Source organism: Molothrus aeneus, chromosome 15 (assembly GCF_037042795.1).
Source record: "Molothrus aeneus isolate 106 chromosome 15, BPBGC_Maene_1.0, whole genome shotgun sequence".
Taxonomy (NCBI): Eukaryota; Metazoa; Chordata; class Aves; order Passeriformes; family Icteridae; genus Molothrus; species Molothrus aeneus.
Window position 1 is genome coordinate 189,198 of NC_089660.1, and position 24,030 is coordinate 213,227.

Here is a 24,030-nt window from a genome sequence, read left to right on the forward strand (position 1 = left end):
AGAACAACAGAATGTCAACATCGTTAGAGAAGGTGGTGTTGTAAATGTAGTGCTAGCTCACTGTTTAGTAGCATGTTAAGCTTTAGAACAACTTCAGAAAAGGTATTTTAAGCCAGCAATTTACATTTAGCAATAAGTTGTTCAATTTTTTCCATATCATAAATAAAAATGAAAGATTAATTAATTAACTGACCTTTCCACAAGAAGAAACTACTGGTAGTTTAAGGGCTATTTTTGCAATAAAAGTCAGCTGCAGGTTAAATGAAAATAAAAATATTTATTTGTAGTCTTCTTTTTATTAAGTTATTAGTAATACTGTATAGTGCTGTGTAAATAAGACCTAACCAGGAAAGCAATTCATCACTTGTTTTCAAATTAAGGCTGTATGGGTTTTTTTTTGCAGCTATGTTACTGCTGAAACAACTCATGATAAACTTGTGTTCTACAAGTAGTCCAAATAGGCCACCAAATATCTATCAATCTGCTATGGCTAAACAACAAAGCATGGAAATCAAATGAGCTGTTCCTCGAATAAAGCAGCTTAAGCAAAGCTACATTAAGAAAAATGCCAGGTCAGATTCAGAGATCCTGCTGAAGCAGAAGCTGCAATGACGAAGAAACAACAATTCATCACGGCTCGAGAATATAGGATTCCCTCTGGAAAAGTTTAGCAGACTAAATATGGGTCTTAGGAATACAGGTGAAGTGGAAGAACACAATGGGAACCCTCTCTGAAGCATAAAAGTGCAGATTGTAGTGCAAGAGTATCAAAAGTCGAAAGAAGTAAGGAAAACAGAAAAAGTGCAAGCTGACAGCCAAAAATGACACTGTAAGAGCTGGAAATTGTTCTGAGAACATTTCTTTAACAGTTTTGCTTTGCGACTGAAAGCTGTTCTTTTAGAAGATACCTTCCTAGAGGAAACAGCTGTATTTTGTTGTATCCAGCTCTTGAAACTTATATTACCATTTTCCTATTAGACTATATAAAGGCAGAGATAAATAAAAAGCTCCCCTGCAAGGCAGGGGAATGAGGGACATAAGAGAGAAAAGTAAGATGATTTCTGCCTGGTTATTTTTCAAATACATGGTGGGAATGTGCAGCTCTTTTTCAAAAGTTGAGAATAGGAATCTTTAAGACACTGCCAATTGAGAGGAAAGAAGCTGTGGGCTGATTTTAGATTCTGAGATGCACTGGAAGATAGTAAACACAAGAAGGCATTGGCATGCATACCAGCTAGTGGGGTAAGTTTGAGGAAACACTGAAGTTGACAATCAGAAGATAAGATTCATTACTGTGACCAGAACTGGGAAGATGCACTGTCAACATCTCCTTCTATGCTATGCTTCACTCACATGCTGTGTAGTTTCACAATCATTTTCCACTGAATCAATGCTTACAAGGTGTGGTTGATACATGAATAAATCACTAGTGTGTCATACACCTCAACCAATACCTCAACTGTAGAAGCTCAGAGCTATCCAAGGGCTATCAGGAGTGAGGAAGAAGGAAATTATACATACAGGGGAGCAATAGTTTTAAATAATATTCATGCCTCATAACTTCTTTTATCTTACTTGGATTGTAGTTAAATTCCAGTTACTGCTTAGCATCGGACTTCACTGCTCCAATTCTGATTCCACATCTTCAGGTTTTACAAAAGGCTGTCCAAGAATCTTTCACAGAAACAACACACGGAACATAACTTTAGATGTGTTAGGTACTTATTTTTTTCCTGTATTATGTTGCCTGGTACAGTTGCATCAGAGTAAAGATTTAGGTTTTGTAAAATTAAACCTTGCATGCTGCTACATTTTTATTCATTATCAAGAAAAGGGAGGCTTTTGGTTGAAAAGAAGTGAAATCTTCAGGCTGGGGACATTATGGGGACATTACACCTTTACATGGCTGAGGACACACCAACTTTCAGTACTGTGAATGCAATCTAAATTCACTAGGGCAGGCCAACAGCCATTTATTCCTGAATTCTTGCTTCATCTTGTCTGTAGTTACAGAGGACATTGGCTAAAAGACATCAGAGTTTAAAGCCCATATTCAAAAATGGTGCTGCCCACTGTCCCATGCTCCTCCATTTGGTAATGGCAAGAGAGCATTAGATAGAATAAGTGTGATGGCTGCAGCAAACTATATTAAGTCATGTAACTCAAGTTTTTATTCTCCCTCTGCTAAAGCCTCTATGATTTTATGATGTCTGCTTTAATCTGCTTACATTCTATGTAACATACCAGCTGCCCGTTAAAATCTTGATCTAGAAAATACTGTGATAAAAACTACTGATTTTATATCTTAAGTCAATTTTATAACCACTTTGGCTGGCTACTTGTGGTATAATCTCTGTATGATACGTCGGAACAATTTTATGAACTTTGAGATCTCTTCCAAGGTAGGCCATTTTATGATTCTATGGTATTTCTTAATTTTAGTAATCCCTCTGATTTTGGCTGAATATTGCTTCAGGTTGATTGTACTCCACGATTAGTAAAAAAGAAAACTCAAGAGACAGAAGCAGTACTTGATAGACTCAAACTAAACAAAGGTTTAGAATGAGACGCAAAACCCTTATTGTAGATCACTGGATTCAAAATTACTCATGCTACTGTATTAAGATATAGCCAAGTCTCTACCTTTTTGATCTTTATCCAATTCTAATGCTTATATACACACACAGAGAAATGAGGGAAACGTCTCAGCTATAATTAATCTGTATGCACAGAGTACAACAGATGTGCACAAGAAATTGTACACAACAATTATACAGTGAAGGATACAGTGAAGCTGAATGATTTATGCGTCTGGAATAACTCTTTTTATCTCCAGCAGATAAATTAGCCCATATTCACAGGATAGCTGCAAGGGTATGAGGCAGCAAAAGCCTGTGACTGGACTTTGCACCTAATAACCAAACTGAGAGGCTGCTAGAATGCCACACGGCAGTGAACAGAACTGCTGCTGCCATCACAACCTCCAAGGTCAGAAACCACAGAATTTTTACCACCCCATCCATATCTCCAGTGGAGAGGGCATCTCTGGACCTGCTGGGAAGACAGAGATGGGAAGCACAGTACAAGAGATGTTTTTTATGACAAGACAAATCCTCTACCCAAACTACCTTGAAGAATCAAAAATTAGCAGGCAGCTTGGTGTGCTCCCAGCACATACTTGGGACGCCAGGCTAAACCACATGAGCCTTCTGGTCAAGCACAGCAGGTCAAAATTAGCAGACAGCCTACACTACCAGGGGCAGAGGCTGAGACAACTTCAAGGCAGGAAGATCAGTGTACAGGTATGAAAAAAACTGCCCAGGCTGTTACAGTAAATGACTTTTATTTTTTAAAAAATGAAATAACCGTGAACATATTAACAGGCCTGCAAGTGGCACTACAGTACAGCTGGAGAGAAGGTCAATACATTTCCCCATGTACCTGGACAATGAAATCCATTGCATCAATGCTGACATTAGTAAATTCTGAATACAGTTCTATCAAGCAGGAACATTTTACTTAAAATAGTTCTGGACAAAGTTGACACCAAAAATTAACTTTTCCTTCACTTTGGAAAGGATATATGTTTTATAGATGTTTTCAGGTAGCACTGGTATTGGGTGAATATTGCCTGCAGTCACCAGTGCAGGGAGAGATGTACAACATCTCCTTGTGAGAACAGAGTTTATACTCCTTTTTTACTTTTCATTCTGAGGAAGCAGGGTGGCGTAGAGAGAGGGGGGAAGATAGGTGAGGTAATGTGGGCAAGGGAGGTGGGATGTCAATTTCTATTCAATTCTCCTTTGGCTGTTTTTGTGCTATTTTGGACTGCTTTTTAAAAATCACTTCTTGATTTTATTGAAAGGAAGACTAAATGTAATACACCTTTCCTTGAAAATCCAGGAACAATTGTGGTACTTCAAAAATACTAAAAATATCTACTTTCATGAAATATTAACTGTTTCACTACAAACCTATTTTTTCACTAAATACACAATTCTCTTATTTCTGGAGTCTCCCTGGGGAAAAAAAAAGTGGGTTCTCCCTTTAGTTCTGCAACTCTACAGTGTATAGAGAAACAGCTAGAAGAATGGGAGTGCAGAGAATAGCTTTATCCTTTTCCTTGGCCAGTATCTCACACAGGGAGTTTTGAATTTCTGCAGTTGGGCTACTGTTGGTCACATTCTTTCAGCAGTTATCAACCAAGTCTGCAGTAGGACAACCCACCTCCAGCACGTTCTGTCTAACTTTGTGGAGACTAAGTAGGCATGAGGGAAAAAAACATCCACACTCTTTCTACCATTTTTGATCGTAATATGCAGGAACACCAAGTGGTTTCCATATTCTTTCAATTTGCAAAAGGCCACAGGAAAGGGATATGGCACCTTTTAGAATCTGGAATTCTGCATTTAAGAGCGCAACCTTCCATTAGACCTTCGGTGTTGAGGCAGCGTAGAAAACAGTGGCTGAAGAGTGTAATACTGACCACACCAGCTCCCAGTGAGAAGCTTTTGCTCCTGCAGAGGCAGTCATGTGCAGTCCCTGGATATACCGTGAGCAAAAGGCCTACTTGACAGGGCATTTGGAATTAGCACTTCCTACGATCTAACTAGTTTAGATTCATGAGCTTTCAGTGTGCCAACAGCATCTTTCACTGCATGGTAGATAATGTTCTTCACCTGCAACAGGAAAAAAGAAAAATCAACTTCTACAGACTAACAAGGAGAGTATTACATAGCTATGTAATCAGCTTTGACAACTGAATTTGTAATAGTTGGCAAGTATACATAAAATATATACTATTTTGCTTCAGAATACCAACAGCACAAATTTTAATTGTCACAGATGACAAGTATCTTAGACACCTGCACTGATTTATTAACTCATTTTCTGGTCACCCAGCAACACATATTTACTTGTGTTGTTTTAAGAAAATTCCTTCTCTTGTGAGAGCTAGGAGGAAGTGCAGTACAAAGTTTTATATATATATAAGTTTATTTTGAAAAAGTCCTTGTGATCGAAGTCACTTAGAGACTCACATGAATCAAATCTAAAAGCTGCAAGAAAATGATATGGTTTAATCCTATGAAGACTAATATGATGCAACAAATCATCTTGTTGTCTTTGCATGGAGGCTAGAAATACTTCAAATTTGTGAATCTTGCAGAAAGACAAGCCCAAGATGAGAAATCCACTAGTACTCACTGCTATCTTTTTCACAGTTACCCATTTAAGAATCAAAAGTTCTGTCTAGTTTCTGATTTTTTCTGATCTAAGTTTATCTGAATTCTGTTTCCAGGTGCTGAACAGAACAGTTTCACCTCCTAAGTGAGTAGCTCAATTGCACTTGCTCAACTAACTAGCAACAACTATCATCTTTTCCTGATGTACATGTGACCTCATTTTTGGTAGAGTTTATGCAGCTGTTATTGTCTCTGTGTATTTTAATATATAAAAATATAGACAGAGGTTTATATAAAAATATACATTAAAAATGACAAAGTTTTTTTAAAAAAAGATGGAGACAAATACAACCAGTATTCCTTTTCACAGGATTACTGAGTTGCACTTTTCTTGGGGTTTTTTTTTAATAATAAGCATTATTAATTTGCAACTTTTTAATTTACAGAAATATTTCTGCATTTGTATCATCACAGCTGAAGAGGTACAGTGTTAGATGCCAGAATGAGAGTTGATACTACTTCTGCTTTCCTTTATAATCCCATGAAAACTCACATAGAAATTTATAGCAAGCTTTCACTGAATTGGTATGACAGAATTAACGTTGTAGATTCTGACATCCTTGGGTGACATTCTGGAGAGTGACCATAAACTGTGTACTTCGATGAGGACAATCATTCTGCAGATCTCCACCCTCCTTCCTTTCACATACGTGTAATTACTGATACACAAAAAATGCTGACAACAAAATCTGCAAACAGAGCAGTTACTAAAGTTGCTTCAGAAGCATTAGACAAAATCCAACACAATATTCTATGGTCTTCTCTCTGTACAACTGACTGTCTTACATCCAGTGTCCTTGTGTATCTATTATGTTCTGTGCATAATTATTAGTTGAAGCAGTCACGGTTCCTCAAACCAAATCACATTTAATTTTAGGACTAACATATGTTGGATAAGACCTTTAAGATCATCGAATCCAACCACACACCTAACACTGTCAAATCCATCACTAAACCATATCCCTGACTTAAATAAGCCATTCGCTTTCAGAGGAGTTTTCCTTTAGGCAATAAAGAAACAAATGTAAGAGTACTTGCTCAAAAAACCATCTCTCTTCAAAACAAAGCACTGCTCTTTCCTTTTTAAGATTTTTTTTTCTTCTGGTCTGCTCTGCTGTCATTAGGATTCAGCCATTCAAAAACTTATTAACACCAATGCGTGCATTAACCTAATGGGGGAAAGCTCTCTGGAAATGCTGAAGTCTATTACTAATTTTTGTTTACATAATACTGTAGACAGAAGTACTTAATTTTTAAATAATGTACCTATCAAATGAGAACCTCCAGATTTGTGGGAAGTCGTTACTCTTTCCTTAGAGATACATTTCTAGTACTGAAGTAAGCTGGCCAAACACAGGATGTATTTAATGTTCACTGACATAAAATGGTTACCTGCAGTTTATCCTCATGGTTTGTATGAGTATTAGACAGATGCCTGAACTCCTGGGTCAGACGGAAGCAGTGCTTCACGTGTTCGGGAGATACAAAATCTTCTGCCACTTTAATGCAGCTGTACAAATTATGGACCTAAAAATCCGTATCAAATGACTGATATATAAAGACAATGAACCATACAAAACAGAATAAAACCCCAACACCCAAAAGAAACATCAACAACAACAAAAACCAAACCCCCAGAACCCCCTCCCCCACATATTTAGGCTCTGCTACATTTACTCATCGAAACCAGAAACTGGCAGAGTTGTATCTCATAGTAAAATGAGAACAAAATACATGACATCTAACAGGTTTCCTGTTCTCCCATATATATTAGTGTTCCCTAAAGCAAGTTCTCTTAACCTTTGAATTTGGTTTCCTTGGCTGAAGTTTCACTACACAGAAATGCTTTCCCTCCATTCATCCCAGCTTTTTTTCCCCCTGTAATTTCATCAGTTATGTACACATCGTGCAGATATTTACATAACTTTTAGTAATGTAAGAACTGCATATGTAGAAAAAGAAACCTTAAGTGTGCAATATTAATTACCAGTTATTTTAAAACTGCAGCTGTTGTGCCTCCAATTCAATTCTATCTGTCAATATGGCCTAGAGTTGGTATAGTTACCTGATGGGGAGCACCTGCAGGGATGAAGACGGCATCGCCAAGGAACTGCACTATTGCCCAGCCTTGCACACCATACTCATCATATAGTCTCTTACGTAAGGTCTGGTCCAAGTACCAGCTTTGGTCATGAATGGGGTCATGATCTGGAGGATTTTCTTGGCCTTGTTCTTCTCCAACCTAGGGCCAAGACATGGGGTGGAAGGAAACCATGACACAGCACCTTGATATTGCTGGCTCACAAAATGGTCTGTATCTAAAAATTTAAGAAACTATTTCAAGGTAGAACATGATTTTCATCAAGGTCATTTAGGTCTTAAACAGCAACATGCATTAGTATGAAGATTCCAGACCAGGCTGCAAACCTGTGAACATAGTAACTATCAGTGCCCTCAAAGACAGAAGTGCAATACCTACACACTTGATGTTGATAGCAATTGGAATCATTCAGCTGCTATAAGCAAGCTAGTCAAGGAACCCTGTAAGCTCCAGCTTTCTTTGCAACCAGCATACCTTCCGGAGAAGTTCCCGTATCTTTTCAGCATCCTTGGCAGCATAGATGTGCCACAATGCTCCAGGTTTCTCTCTTCCTTCATGGATTCGCTGCTTTGTTACATCATCAGCATCTCCCTCATCAATTGTTTTCAGAACCTCTGAAAGGGGAATCCATGTAAAAACTGCTCATTTTTTGACACAGAGAAGAGGAAGGAGCATTTTGAGCTACTAAATTCAGTCACACTGCAACTGTTGCATCATATAGTGCCCTTCCTAAGCCCATCACGCTTCATCTTAACAGAATTCAGTGAATGTGTCAATTGACAGCTAATCACAAAGCTCAGTCTTGAATTTAAACAAAGCTACAATTATTCAAATACAAGGAGAAGAAAGGGGAGTAATCTACTCTTTCTTCTCTTTTCTTCAGGAATGTACCTAATTTCTAGCAAAACTCTGCTGCTCACACAGTTGGAAACTAATGAAGCATTACTGCACTTTTAATTATGTGCTGCAAATGTTGCAAACTGCCTTGTATATTTGAATTATGTATCATAGAAATGACAAGCTTAAACAATAAAAGATACTCTTCTTACAAACACAATTGATTTTTAGTGTACAGAAAACAGCTTTCCTTAAGCATTACCATCGTCATGGCTCCCTTCCCCAATGGGAATCCCAACATACACCATGACGTTAACAGCATCAGACACATCCAAGTGCAGGTTTGTGGTACCAACTCGTCTGTCTTCTGCAGTAATTAGGCCTATAACAGAGTGCAAAATAAAATAACATTCTGTGACTAATCTCTTATAGAAATAACCTAGCTGAAAAACCTGTTTAAAAATCTAACTTTGTACGGCAATGAGAGCAGAAAACAAAGTCCAACAGCAACTGAAACAGGTATATTCATGTCATGTGTAGCATAAGTAAGAAGTTTACTGATAACTAGTATTTTTATTTTACAGGAAAACAGAAGCAAACCTAGTTTACTCAAGTCATGAGAAAACAAGCATTTTAACACCAAAGCCATAACTTGTACTTTACAATTTTCTCTCTGAGAGTCTTTTATACAGCCTGTACTAGAGAACTTAGCTACCATAAGCACAAAGCAAGTCTTCCTATGCTTGGAGGCAAGAGAGAACTGCTTTAAATGGCATTAGCATCCTACTATGTGCAGCAAGTCAATGATCTGTTAGAAGTATAAGCCTCCAGCCATTTTTTATTTTCTCATACTAGCTGTAAAATCCATGACCAGCTGAATTCACAGCAGTTAGTGATCAACTCATCATTAACAATTCAGATTACAATTCAGTAAGGAGAAACACCTGCAGACTCAAGTGCTTGTACCTTTGCATGTTGAAGGAACTTGTGTCTCCCTCAAGTGACTGTAAGTAATGGAGAAAGATTTCAAATGTTTGCTTCTTAACTCTTTGACCTTCTTATTAACATGTTCCCTTTTTTTTCCTCTGGCCATTCAATAGCACCCTCTCTTTTCTATCTCTGCTCAACCATCTCTAGCAAGGAACATGGCAGGGAACCAGAATATTAAAAAAAAAAAAAAAAAAATCTTTGTATCAGCAAACAGTAACAGAAGCGTGCGCCCACAAGAGTTTTCAGGATCACCATCGTATTTATCTATTTTCTGTTTAAAATACAAGCTTCTGAAGTTAGGAACTCAACTCACTGAACAGTACCTATCATAAAAGACCAGAAACAGGTCAAAGTCCCCAGAAGGTGGGTAATTTTCCTCTTAAATACTTCAGTTGCTCTCAAAAACATACTAACTTTTCCTTGAACCCTGTATTGGTATTATGCCTGTTATATGTATTAATAATTGTTTGCAAACTTAATTTACTGTATGTACATCTCTTGGATACACAAGGCAGAAAAGGGCACACCTGACAGAGAGAGAGCTAATATAAGAATAGATTTGCAGGACTAAATGAAAAAAAAGAAACAGCAGGCTCTAGGATAAGCACTGTGTTTTGCCACAGCCACAGCCTTGTGTAATGCCACAGCCTTGTATTTACCCTAAGTGTAATAAAGAGTCACAAACACCAGTATCTGCAGACCTATACTCACATACCGTATGCATTGTACATTTTAGGACCCAAGTCAGGACGGACAAAGTAGCTTGGCAGCCTCGAAGCCAAATTCAGTCTGCCATCTCTCTTGGTATATTCAGGAAGAGGAAGATTTTCCATCAAGTCCTCAAACCTAGAGAATAAAGACAGACAAAGGCAGGTTATCCTCCTGTAGCACCTACAGCAGTCCTGTCAGCACTGATACTAAAGGTTACTTACCTTGTAGGCATCATATCTCTGAAGTCCTCCCCTGGAGGCCAATCCTTTAACTTTAGTACCATTGGCTGACCATCATCTGACCTGAGCCGTTCTGCAAGAAACAAATTAAGATTTCTTCATGCAGTACCTTTTTACCACAGCCCACTACCTTGTTAAAGCTGCAAGGGTTTTTGTACCTCTTACAATTCACAGCAAAATGGATCCTGGTTTTGTTTTGGGCTTCCAAGCAACATGATAGTATGATCAACAACAGTTTACCAACTATATAAGTATACATACACAGATATAATCACTGACAGCAGAAGTTTGACAGATCTTGCACAGCTGCTAAGCTTCAGAATAGTTTTTATTCAGCTTCAAAAGCCTTTCCAAAACATTCTTCCTTACTCCTTTTACCAAAGTCTATGGGAGTTTTATCATTAATTTCAAGAGAAGCGGTACTTCTATAAAATTAAAGTGATTGGTTCTTGTTCTGAAATCAATCCTAACTTCAGTGTAAAGCAAGAAACCATCGTACACTACATTCAAAAAAAGGTAAAGAGCAGGTGGTCACAAAGGAAGACAGCCTTTAGGTTTCTTTAATTCTTCTTTGCTGAAGGAACTCAAATTAGCAGAGTGCCAAAACCAAACATTTGTTCTTCACTTTAGGAGTTTTACACAAGTCCTGACTGGAAACAGAAACTGAGCAGCACAGAAAGATGGCATTACATATGCAACAGTGGATGTATGCTGTGACAGTACTGACCATATCAACTGCTGTTCTACCTCAGATCTTAGGGCTAAGAGAGTCTTTCTGGAAGTGGTACGCAACTAGCAGAGAACTCACTGTAACATTTAGAGAAAACCATAGCTCACTCTTCTACGAGATTTTTCACAACTCTACATGAAGCCACCAATTAAAAAACTAGGTGTACAACAGTCTTAAGAATTTAGCATGCCCATTTCCCCAGAGAGTAACACCCTTCACTGCTTCCTACCTTACTGAGAATTGTCAGCCAAACTGATCTAGCAGAGCTCCTGACAGCATTGGAAGAGAAAGCATATCTAAGAAATTAGGACTTGGAGATCTGTGAATCACATCTGTGTTACATATCAACATGCTACACAAGACAGCCCGAGTTTGCAATATAAAAAAATATTTTATTGAAATTAAAAGGAATTAAGAACTGCAGATATGTAGTGACTGAAGTGACTGATTTAAAGATAAACTTTGATAAGCTACAGATTTTAGAGAGGTGAGCGAACTGAAAAGCTCAAGGACTTGAATTTCAAGATGTTTCACAACTTCCCATATTCAAGATTTTGAATTTGTGAAGGATCTTTGATCTAAAGAAGACGCAGTTTGTAGGGAGGCTATTCAGAAAGGACAGAGTGAAGAAATACTTGGATGATAACACAGATCTGACAAATTACATGAAACTGGACAAACCCCAGAAAATATCAGCAAAGAAAAGCAGGTGTAAGAAGGATCAAAACAAAAAGTCAGACCTTTCAAAAGTCCACTTTGAGCCCAAAAATATTAAAAGAAACAGCAAAAGATTGAAATTAATTTAAGTATCATATAGAATAATCTCAGTAACACCTCCAAAGTCAGTGGCTGTTCTACATCTCCTTGGTAACTTAATGTGAGATCAGGAGCCAGCCACATATTTAAAAAATGTAGAATTCATGTAGTGCAGAGAAGTCAGAGACATTAGGTAATTTATCAACAGTTTTCATAAGAATTAGAATGTGAAATATCTGGACTAGCAGCAAATAACATTCCTCTATACTAGGGACTGAACATGGCTGAAGAAACTCTAAATAAAAGGTATCTAAAAGAAATTATCAAGGGTGATAAGGTTTTCCAACCTAGGTCATTAATATTTCTCATGTATAATGTGGTAAAGGCTTTGTCTAAAAGAAAAGCCAAAGGTGATTTTGCTGAAAGAAGCATATCTGTCTGGAGACAAACTGCAAGTAACATTTCTCAAAGATAACTTGACCCATACAAATTCACTATTTTCATTCATGACCCCAGCACAAAAGTGAAGAGTTTGTGAACTTTCCCAATTACTGTCAATACACAAAGACCACACCATTATATCCTCCAAGGCCATTTATTTCTGATTAATAACAAAACCAGTATGAAATTTAACAGTACAAAATACAACACTCTGTACTAACCATATAAAAAAAACAAGTCAAAAGCAGGGAGTTTATTGATTGGAAAATTACTAGGAAAGGAATATTCTTGGTCTGCAAATCTATAATTTTGTTGACTGCTGAATGAACATTCCAATAAGTCATCCAACAGTTCACCATTTCTGCAATATGCACACAGCAATAAATACAGAAAACATTTTATACACAACTCTAAAATCAGCAATACTGCAATGAACTCTTACAGCTCTAACACCTGTAACTATAAGACCACTCAGATCTAGGTATATACAATCTAAAATGGAGCACTCAGCTTGTCAGAAGCTCTTTAACCTGACCTATTATGTCCTCAGAAATTTTAGTTGGTTGGTTTCCCCATCCACACTTGACAGAAGGTTTTCTCAAAGACCTTGAGCATTAAACAAAGTGTTATCATGTGAGGCACACATATAGCATTGCTATTCATAATAGATATAAATTTGCATTTGTATGTCAGATTTACTTGACTGATGTATTCCACCAAATCCAAATTTTCGTACTGAAAGTCTCCATCTATTTTAGGAGAGCAGGTTCCCTTTAGTTTTACAATAAAACCTGAGGTTGAAAGGAGAGCAAAGGTAGACACATTACTTACTTTCTTAAAAATGGTAACTGAGGATTAATTTCACTGGGAAAAGTTAAAACAAACAAACAGGCAGTTTCCCATGAAATGGAGCATTTTTTGACACATGAAAGTTACACACACCAACACACTGCAGTAGACAGTTCTCTTGGACAGTCCTGCCCTAATCTCCACCAATAAAGCATTTTCCAGGGTGTGCTACATATAAGGAGCAATAGCTTCTTTGGATGAGACTGATAGGTATTCAGATTTTTTCTTCATTTATTTTTTAGGAAAATAGGTGGAAAATTAAGAGTTGAAGATAACAAGACAGACTGCTCAGTTAAACTAGTCAGCCATAAATATTACTTACTAGATATTATCTCAAAGCCATCCCAGAAGTCACGCACTTTCACGTCTGAAATTATGGCACAGTTCCTGCAGTTCACCAAATCTACATCTTGATCTCCAAATTCCAGGCTGAAAGCTTCTGGTTTCCAAAGTTCTGACTTCAACTTCTTATGGACACCAGATACCAGCACGGGCTGAGAATACAAAGATGAATGCTTACTCCACCATAACCAATTATCTTACATATGCAGCCAAACTTTCTTAAGAGAGCCAAGACTCCTGGCTACCACCATATAAAAGACACCACAAGTCTATTTTCATCATGTCTGGCTTTTGTGCATCAAGCAAATAACCAGAGTCAAAGCAAACTTCAGCTCCACGCCATGTGCAGTTGCCTTAGAAGTGGCGTTGGATTAGACTTGCCGAGGCAAGTGCATTAGGTCTCCATGGCAAGGTGTTGGCAGCAGGTATAAGCTCTGTCAGAGGAGGCTGGGAGCTGCCCCATGGTGGACACAGATGGTTCCACCGGGCTCAACAGACCCATCACTGGCAAAAGCTGAGCCCACAACTGATGCTGGTAGCATTCTCTGTAATAATGAGAAAGGGTATAAAGTTCTCCACAGCTGACGCATGCGCGCATGTGTGTGTGTGAGAGAGAGAGAGAGAGAGACAGGGGGACACACAACACGCAGATGGCAGGCAGGAGGGAGGGAGAGAAACAGTTCTGCATACACCAAGGTCAGTGATGGAGGAGGTGCTTGCGGCCCATTGAAGAGCATGGTGAGGCAGGCTGTCCCCTGCAACCTGTGGAGGACCACGGTGAAGCAGAGATCCACCTGCAGTCTATAGAGGATCCACTGCAGCAGAGGGATATTTGCTGGAGGAAGTCCATGGAGAGCCCATGCTGGAGCAGGTTCTGGCAGAAGCCGTAGGGAGAATCCCACTTATAAGCAAACTTTCCAGCAAAAACTGCCCACTGGGGACCCACGCTGGAGCAGCCCATGGAGACAACTCATGTTAGAGCCATTTGTGAAGGACACTATCCTGTGAGAGGAACTCCATACAGAGGAAGCAGCAGGAAAGTGTGAGGAGGAAAGGGCAGCAGACACTGTGTTGTGAACTGACCACAACCCCCATCATCCCCCCTGCAGGAAGGAGGTAGAATAGTCAGAGATGAGAGAGTAAAGTTGAGTCTTTAGGAAAAAGTTGAAGTGGGCGGGGAGAGGTAAGGTGTTTACTCATTTGTCTTTCTTCTCTCCCAGCCTACTCTATTTTTAATTTGCAATAAATTCAACTCCTCTATCACAAATTAAACCTCTTTTGCCCATGACAGCAATCCCTAACGGATCTCCCTGGCTTTATCTTGACCCAGAAACTTCTTCACCTGATTTTCTTCCCGTGCTCTGCTGAGAAAGGGGAGTGAGAAAGCAGCTGGGTAGAGGGTCTGGCAGCCAGACAGGGTCAATCCACCTGTGGCAGTAGAGTAGGTGTAGAATCCCACCACCTGACCTTTTTCTTAGGCACACATGCAACTACCACTAGAAACAGCATTTGTAGTAAAGCCTTCTCATGTGAAATTTTTGTATTTTAATATGAATTGTTTAACTATTTCACTTGTTATTTATGTATAATCACAGATCAACATCAACTCTGTAGGACAAAACCAAGCAGTGGAAAAAAGGCTGCTCACTTGCAAAAGGGGTTTTAAGATGCTTAGGCTAATGACGTACATGTATTCCAAACAGATATTTCAGTGGCCTCTCCCCATAAAAGCATTTAAAATGCTTTAATTAATTAATTAATATAATCAACCTCAAAGCATTTGCTAAACTGACAATTGGGAAAGTTATACCAGACAAACCTCCCAACACTGCCAAAACCTTTTCAGTTCCTCTCACCCTGCTATCTCAAAAGAGAGTTACCAAACTTGAGAGAAAATGAAGAGGGTATAAAGTGAACTTGCACATGAACTATTTCCACCTGAAAAGCTTTACTTTTGTAACTGCTACCTATGTTCAAATGGCAGTTCCCATGGCTATGCAAGTTTGAATTAATTCCAAGCTGTGCCCTATACATTAACAATGTATAGTGATGGTGGGTCTTGGTTTATTCACATGAAGAGCTCAGCACAACCCTGAGAAGCACACATGACCCTAGATGTATTATCAGCGTGCTAGGCCAAGATACCTACAGAGCTATATACAAGCGACTTCGAAGTTATGCTGCTTAAACACACTCCAGTAACTAACTGCTGCTTCTTTTGTATTGTCCAATAGCCTCTAAAAGGCCTAGTTTTGAATTTAGTCCCTAACTGAGGACAACTATTGACTCAGAAATGACTGTAAAAATCCCACGTCTGGGGATAACGGAAATGGCCTTGGTTTTCAAATACAATACAACACAGCCATTAAGTTCTAGAAGGCAGCAATGAAACCTCAACTTCAGATGAGTGAGATTTAAGAAAACAAAAAGGGGTTGTTTACTCCTGTGAATTTCAGGGGAATAGGGGAATGAAAAAAAGCAAAAAAGCCCACAGAAACATTTAGACTACCCTCACACCAAAAAAGAGTATTTTCTTGTGTTGAGGCTGAACTTTCTGCACCCACTCCCACTTCTCCTGTCAGTGGGCACTGACAAGAAGAGCCTGACTCCCTCTTAAGATTTCCTCCCCACACTCTCCTGAGCCTCCTTTTCTCTAGGCTGAACAGTCCTAACTTGCTCAGCCTCTCTTCAGCTAAGTGATGCTCTAGTCCCTTCATCATCTCTGTGACCCTTCACTGGGGGTCCCCCTCCCCTCCTTCGAACTGGGGAGCCCAGAACTGAACACAGTAAGAGGAACCATGACTTCCTTTGACTTGCTGACAACCCTCTTTGTCGCGAGGACACATTCTTGGCTCGTACTCACTCCCTTGCCCACTGGGACCCCAAGATTCTTCCAGGCAAAGCTACCTTCCAAATGGCTGCTTCTCAGCAGCTGCTGTAGGATGTTATTCTTCCTTGATGTACAGGACATTACATTTTCCCCTGTTGAACATCACTAGATTCTTCTCGGTCCAATTCTCCAGCCTGTTCAGACCCTCTGAATAGCAGCAGAACCCATCTGCTGTATCAGTCATTCCTCCTAGTTTTGTATTGCCTGTAAACTTGCTAAGGGTGTATGAACCCTACCCCATCTAGGTCACTAATGACACGACAAGTACTACTCACTGCAGAAGTGACCCTCTATGATATAGTGATAGTGATAGTGCTCTCACACATGGCATTTCAATCAGTTTTAAGTCCATCACACTGTTCACTTACCAAGTCACTTTGATGACATTTTGACAGTGTAAAAAGCCTTTATTAAAGTTAAGACAAAAACAATCCACTACTTTCCTTTCATGTACCAAGCCAGTCATATCATCACAGAAGGCTACAAGGCAGTTTAAGCATGATTCAACCAGTATTCCTGAGCTCCTTTTCTCTTCCTGACCATATCCCCGTGGGATTCTTCCAAGCAAGTATCTGAAAAGGCAAAAGCCTGCTCTCCCAAAGCCCAAATTTGTGATCATGATTTTTTGTTTTGCTCCCTCCTCTCAGAATCTTGACCTGAATGCCACCATCTAATAGTCACGGCAGCCAAAGGTGCCCCATATCTCCACATCAACTACCAGTTCTTCCTTGTGTGAAAGCACAAGGTCCAGAACAAGCGCCCTTCCCTAGCTGTTTCCTTGATCAGCTGTCTCAGAACACTGACATCAATGCACTTCAGAAAACTTCAGGACTGCTTGTGACCTGTTGTGTTGTTCCTCTAGCAGGTATCAGGGTGGTCCCATGAGGCCCAGGAAATGTGAACACAGGGCTTCCTCCAGTTTTCTGAGGCCTTACCACATTTTTATGGTCAGTTGGTCTGTAGCAGATACTTTCCATAATGTTGTCCATAATTGCTGCTCAATAATCCTGGCCCCTAAGTTCTTAGATGGCTCATCATCAGTTCCCACACAATTTCAAGCATTCTAGATTCTTCCTCACAAAAACAGCAATGCTCCCTGCTTACTTTCCTGGCTTGTCATTCCTGTGTTGTCCTTCCTGAACAGCCTCTACCTATTCCTTACCATGCTACAGCTGCATGAGCTATCGCACCACTTTGTCATACCAATGAGATCACAGCTGTGCAACTGCACACTAATTCCTTCTCTTTGTTTAATGTGCTGCATGCATTAGTGTACAGGTACTTCAGAAAGACATCTAGTCATGTTCATTTCCCAGAAACAGTGTGAGAGCTTTCTTCACAATGCTGTGATGCATACAGATCCTTACTTACATGCATATACTTGAGGTGGACATCTTTCATCCTTTGTTTCTTGAGTACGGGATTATCCCTGTTCACATCACCTCACACTGCTTGCTTGCCAAATCAATCAATTCCTTCCTTGATATCACTGGTCATGCTCTCCATCCCTTGCTCCTGCTTATAGCTTTTCTCATAAGGTTAGCCAGCCTGTTGGCAAAGATCCTTTTTTTTTTTTTTTGCTTAGATAGATCCTATCTCTTCCACACAACCCTCAATCCTCAAAGAGGTTCCCATGATCACAAAACCCTCTTGGTTAAAAATGGCTGTGCAAACCATGGTTGACATGCAGGATCTGTCCACTCCCCTACCCTTCACTGGCAGGAGCAAGAAAACCATGAGGGCTCCACGGCCTTGGTTAACACTTCCAGAGCCATACAGCCACTTTTGATACTTTCCCGGTCTCGCCAGTAGTACTCTGAGTGCCAATATGGAAAAGCAGCAGAGGGCACGTGTTTGAGGGACAGATAAGCTTTGGTCGTCTTCCCACTATGTCCCAAATGTGACACCCTGACAAGCAGCAAACCTCCCCAAGATAACAAACCAAATACAGCAATCTCAAATCTGAATATACTCCCTCATCCCAACAAAAATGGTAGCAATTAGGGCAATTAAAAAGTTTAAGCATATTCTACAACAAACACTAGGGATCACCTATGAGTAAAATAACTTTTCACAGTACCTTTCACAGGATGTGTAGAAAGCATTGCCTGGTAGACTTTAAGCTGATAGCTAAACCAGCTGTCTTCAGTGCAGAAAAATAATGACATTTTGATCCCCACTGTATTCACTTGACCACTTGTAAACAGCAATTAAAAGAAACCCCAAAACAACCAAACTGCTTAACTTAGTAGAACCCTTCTGGCTATTAAGCAGCAAATTTGGAATGGAAGAAAAAAAAATATTCTCTCTAGTGAATAACACAGATAGGGCTCCAAGATAAAATGACAGTGGACTTGCCTGGTAGACATCTCCTGCCAAATCTGCTCTCAAACTACAGGGAGATAAAAATAACAAAAAAACCCCAAAAAAACCAAACCAAACCAAAAAGCACCAGCACCGTACCATATTTTCAGTGTCTCAAAAAAGAGAAATCCTAACATGGAAAGTCAGAAAAAGTCAGAAAATACCAGGTTGCTATAGGATGAGGATCCTAACAGTATACCCAGATGAGCAAAAACCATTTTCAGGAGAAAAAAATGCTCTTTAAAAACAACTTCAAGAATAACTCTTAGGGTCTCAGTGAATTCTGGGATAAGACGAAGTTTAACTAGTTTCTGACAATTTCTAAGATGAAGGACTCAAAACGCTGCTCTTTTTGAGTGACACTGAAAGAGTGCCATTATTATCTAAGCATTAAGGGAAAAGAATTTTCTCTTTTAACAATTTGGGATGCCATCATATCCAACATCTTCATATGGCACAGACCTAGTGTACAGTGTGCATTTATTGTGCTGGGGAGGGTGGCTAAGGGGTTTTTTCCAAATAACCTTTCCCAAAACACAAAGCAGGAAGGGGATTTGGGGAATAGTGGTAGAATTAATGATCTTTCACTTGACTTTTAAAGGTGCAGCTGGGATGTACAGGAGGATGTAAGCCAAGGAAGTACAGTGACAGAGAACAGTTTCTTCAGAGAGTCTCTGCTTGAAGAAATGATTTTTAAAATACTCTTGTTGAGACAGTAACACCTGCCTGGGTCACATGCTTTCTCTTATGCAGGAACAAGGGAGGTTGTTCAATTCCTTTTCTCATTTCAACAGGAAACTCCAATGACTGCAACACCACCTTGAGGACTGCTGAATGAGCAAAGGACTTGCCCAGTCTGTTCCTATTCAAGGGGTCCTCTGAATGATTAAATGATCCAGAAGCATCAATAGCATACCTTGGAGCAAATGCTAAAATAGCAGGTCACAAAGTACCTGCTATTTTAGGTACACAAGCATGGCAATTGTAGCCAGAGCCTCAGGGTGTACACCAACTTGGATGGCGCTGCACACTGCAAGCTACACATCGATTCATAATCACATCTCTAGACTCCCTAAGCAGTCTCTCAAGACTCATCGCCAGCCAAGAAGCACACGGTCACAAGCAGCATGTTGCACATGGTGATTAACCAGTCTCATTGGCAAAGAAACTGACAAGCACATTTTTTGTAGGCATTCCCAAGATGTTTAGGATCATCCTAGGAGAGGCAGTAGTATTTCCTGACAGAAAGTGTTGAGAAAATTATCAAAGTATGCTAACCAGAAACTAAGAAGCTCTTAGCAAAGAAAAGCAGATGATGGACACCACAGCACTGCAGAAGAATGATCTGAAATCTCTCATAAATCAGAAAAATATAACAGGATGAAAAAGAAAACAAATAATAAAAAAAAGAGATTCCTATGTACCCCAAAAAAGTCAGGACACGTAGACAACTGCACTTAGTGGGAAGCTGGCAGTGAAGTTTCTAGTCAGACAAGTGAGGGTGTGCTGCACAGTACCTTCCTCCAACAATTAGGAGCTGGCCAGAGGAATCATGAACAGAAATGAGGCATGTGGCACAACAGCCATCTTTGCAGTTCTCACAGCTATGTGCTAGCTGTGCTTGTGCCCAGGCAACCCAGAGAATGTGCAATTCCATGGGACTACATTTAAATGAAAAGTACTCTACTTCTGTCAGGAGTAGACTCTGAGTGCCAAAAGAGGTATATGCAGCCTGTTTCCCCCACCACACCTCAGCGTCTTGAGAAAAACCACAAATAAGCATGGACTATGACTGCCAAGCGCACTAGCACTGTAACATAAACTATCCGACAACAAGCACTTCTCCAGAAAAGATGATGATGGACCTAATGGTCGAGCACTAATGGCCTCACTTCTGAGTAGTTAGTGAAGGTAACTGTGACAGAGGCAGCTGCAGAACCAAGTGCCAAGAATACAGTTTGAACAGCAATGGCCATTATCCTCAGTTAGAGCTGTGGGTACACTTCTTTGCAGCAGCAATTACTCATCCATTTTTTAAGATTCAGGTTGTCAGACCAGGCTGATCTTACTGTCCTTCTGGAGAAGTCTAAGCTGCAGCACTACAGACTGACACCTGAAAAAGTGGCTGTGCTGAGAGCAGGTCTAAGGTATAATCTGTTGTCTGAAGGCCTAACTGCTTGATGGCACCTCAGACAATCCATGAGAGCGCTCCATGCGTGAGTTGCTGAGTCCACAACAATACTTGGGTTCCCACTGGCTGTAGGGCTCAGGGTGAGACACTCTATCAAGTACATCCAAAATTCAGTAGATTACTGCATGCAGCATTTTCACTCTTGTACACACTGTAGCTGGAAGAAAACGAGTCTTTCCCTGAGGCTATATAAAGCATCGAGTGTGGGGTAGATGCCAAGGTGCACTCAGGAAATCAGAGTGGATTCTCTACTGGGCTGTAGTAGAGCAGAGGACGTTCAAAGCACACTAAGCACACTACAACTAAAAGGGTTGTCGCAGCAAACACTCTCATGATGGTAAGCTGAGAAAAGCTCAACATGCAAGAGGACATGGACCCAAATAAATATAGCATAAAGTGAACACGGCTGCTGTGTCCCCTCTTTATAAAGCTACAGTTGAAGTATTCATTCACCATATTCACTCAGGAGCCAAAGTTTGAATAGACCGTTTTTACTAATGTACAGACTGCAATTTCAGGACACTAATAAGCAGTAAAGCTTGGATACTTATCACCCACCTGGCCTTGTTTCCAGCATTCCCTGAAGATCTTCCAGTTGTTTTTATTGCTGGGATCATGAAGGCAAAGAAGTCTACCATCACACAGCCAAGAGTGGGAAGTGTGTGGATCCAGCACATTTAATCCCATTACCATTTCCTTCACCTCTTTCTGTGTGTCAGCTAAATTACTAGCTCGTTTTGCAGCATCAGACGTCTTCTTATTTTCCACCACAGAAGCAATGATATGGTCCAAGAAGTTTGGCAGGCTGGCTTTACCTTTGACTCCCTAGAAGACGTAAATCCAGAGGTAAGTTTAGTCTTGCAACAGTATAAGTATTAAGGTATATCTGCTCTCCTTCAGACTTTAGCACAGACACCTTGCTACCAGGAAAACATGCATCAGAAACAAACTGGCTCAGAGACAGACATGTATCCAACACAACAGAACAGAGATGGCTACGGCTCTGTTTTACAATGGTAGAGGTTAAAATAACCAGCTAAAGGCTACCTATAAAAATATTATGCAGACATAAAATAGAAAACTTTAATGATCTAAATTCAGCTCAGCTACTTTGATTGTAAAAATAGTTCATAGTTTTTCCAACTTCATTAATATCTCAACTCCATTTCCCCATTTTCCTCATCCCATTACTAAGGAAGTGAATTCAACCTTGGGACACATAAGCTGTTCACGTATGTGAACACTAAGTAAACATGGACAGAGAAATGAGAAAGTGCTTCCTGTATGTTAGTGGAACCACTAGTAGAGAGACTCTCTGGTTCTGGTAGCCATGCTCCTCAAGGGACATTTAAAACTCAAGGGGTGTTTAAAATCCGTAACAGGTTATCAACACAATCTTAAAATTTCGTTTTAACTTAAAAAAATAAAAAGCCTGCCTATAGGCCTTGCTTATAGCAAAATACTTAAGACATTAAATAAATTTCATATATTCAACAGAAGATAAACACTTATTGGACCTTGTTTCACACATTTGTGGGAGGAGGCAGAGCAGTGAAAGATTTCTGGTAGAAAAAACTTCTCATTCAAGTGAAAAACAAAACAAACATAGCAAACCAATCAACACCACTCTCTCCTCCCTCCCCAAAAACTCCCATCATCTTAAAAACTAAAGTTCAATAGATAAAAAATTCACCATATATAGAGCTATCAATCTAAAACATAACATTAGTAAAAAATAGTTATGGAATTGTAGAAGAGTCTCGGTCCAACAGAAGTTCTAGAGATCATCTGCTGTAAATTTCTGTTGAAATTAGGTTTTGTTCCCCTGGGCTGGGTCATGCCAACTTTAACTTCACAGGAAAGGAGATTAATTCACTTCTTAGGGCAGCCTATTCCACTCTTTGAATGTAAAGGGAGAATTTTTCCTTAGATCCAGATAGAATTTCTCCTAAATGAAACTTGTATTGACCCTTGCCCTGTTAACCATGCATCTTTATGAAATGAGTACCTCCATATTCCCTACAAGCACCTTTTAGAAATGGTAAGATTGATCAGATCCCCAAAGCATTCTCTTCTCTAGGATGAAGAGAACCATTTTCTAGAACCTTTCTAAATGTGTCAAGCTCTCCAATGCTTTAATCATTCTTTATGGCCCTTCACTGGATCCCATGCAATTTTTCACTGTCATTCTTCACCCGGGGAAATCAAAACTGGAAAGTGTTCCAGGTGTAACCTGACAGGAGCTGAATGAAATAACCACATTCCTTGATGTGCTTTGGCTGTATGCTTCCTGATACAGCCCAGGACTGTTTACCTTTGCAGCTGCAGGTGTGCAGTGCTGGCCCAGGTGCAGCTTGTTGTCCTCCAGGACCCTGGCCTCCTTTAACAGGCACTACCTCACTGCTAGTCTGATTCCACTCTCTACTGCTGCCTGGAATTATGTTAGTTTTCTACAGCCTGTCTTACCCAAATAAGACTAGATCATAACATCATCCGCTTTGGATGGTCTCAAAAATGTACCATTACTCTGACTTGCTAGAGGCTGTAAGATAGATGCAGCTTAATTATTAAAGATAATGCTTATTATTCTTCACAACAGACTATCAATGCTCCAGAAAGATCAAGATTATTCTCTCCATGAGCAGCAGTCTTACTTCTCTCAATTTGAGTAACACACCTGTTTCTCAGGTGTGTTACAGACATTTAAGTCTGAAGCATCCAGACATTTAAGTCAGGAGATGGACCAGAGTTCTCCATAAGTTCTTTAAATCTAAATTACTCAGTGAAGATCAGAAGCCAGGAAAGTGAAAAAACACATTACACAATACATCTGATTAGATGTGGTGAGACAACGCGTAGAGTTGCCAGGACAGGGATACAAGTTCAGACAGGCTATCTCAAGCCTTGAAGGAATAAGTTGCTTTAAAACAAGTGACCACAATTTCTTTGCCTGTACTCAGTGATGAGAGGCAGAAGTATTCTTGGATTCACTTTCCTGGATTTAAAACAAGTGACCACAATTTCCTTGCCTGTACTCAGTGATGAGAGGCAGAAGTATTCTTGGATTCACTTTCCTGTAGCAGCATCATATTTTCACGTACAGTTCCCTCTCCCAAAACCAACCAACATGAACTATTATCAAGGTGCTAGCCAGCTGGCCTGCCTGTCAGAGAGTTAAAAAAAAAATCCACTATGAGACAAGCCATTTCATCTTCCTTCTTACTCTATCTGCCTAAGCTTTTGGAGAAAGTATTCACCAAAAAGAGCTAAGTGTTGATAAATTCCACAGAATTTATCCTTCTCCTCAAACGAAATGCTTCTAACCACTCCGAACAGCATTGATTAG

At 39.8% G+C, this 24,030-nt stretch overlaps 1 protein-coding gene across 1 annotated transcript in view; it reads right to left on the minus strand.

Annotated features, from left to right (window-relative positions):
* Positions 1-3,326: 3,326 nt before the first annotated feature.
* Positions 3,327-24,030, minus strand: part of KDM3B (lysine demethylase 3B) — a 47,905-nt gene continuing 27,201 nt past the window's right edge. The window contains exons 16-24 of the mRNA XM_066560004.1: positions 21,243-21,509; positions 13,220-13,391; positions 10,104-10,194; positions 9,887-10,017; positions 8,444-8,563; positions 7,819-7,958; positions 7,309-7,485; positions 6,636-6,770; positions 3,327-4,679 (exon numbers count right to left, since the gene is read on the minus strand). Coding sequence (XP_066416101.1) covers positions 4,599-4,679; positions 6,636-6,770; positions 7,309-7,485; positions 7,819-7,958; positions 8,444-8,563; positions 9,887-10,017; positions 10,104-10,194; positions 13,220-13,391; positions 21,243-21,509 — 1,314 coding nt within the window. The 3' untranslated portion in view covers positions 3,327-4,598. The remainder of the gene's footprint in view (positions 4,680-6,635; positions 6,771-7,308; positions 7,486-7,818; positions 7,959-8,443; positions 8,564-9,886; positions 10,018-10,103; positions 10,195-13,219; positions 13,392-21,242; positions 21,510-24,030) is intronic.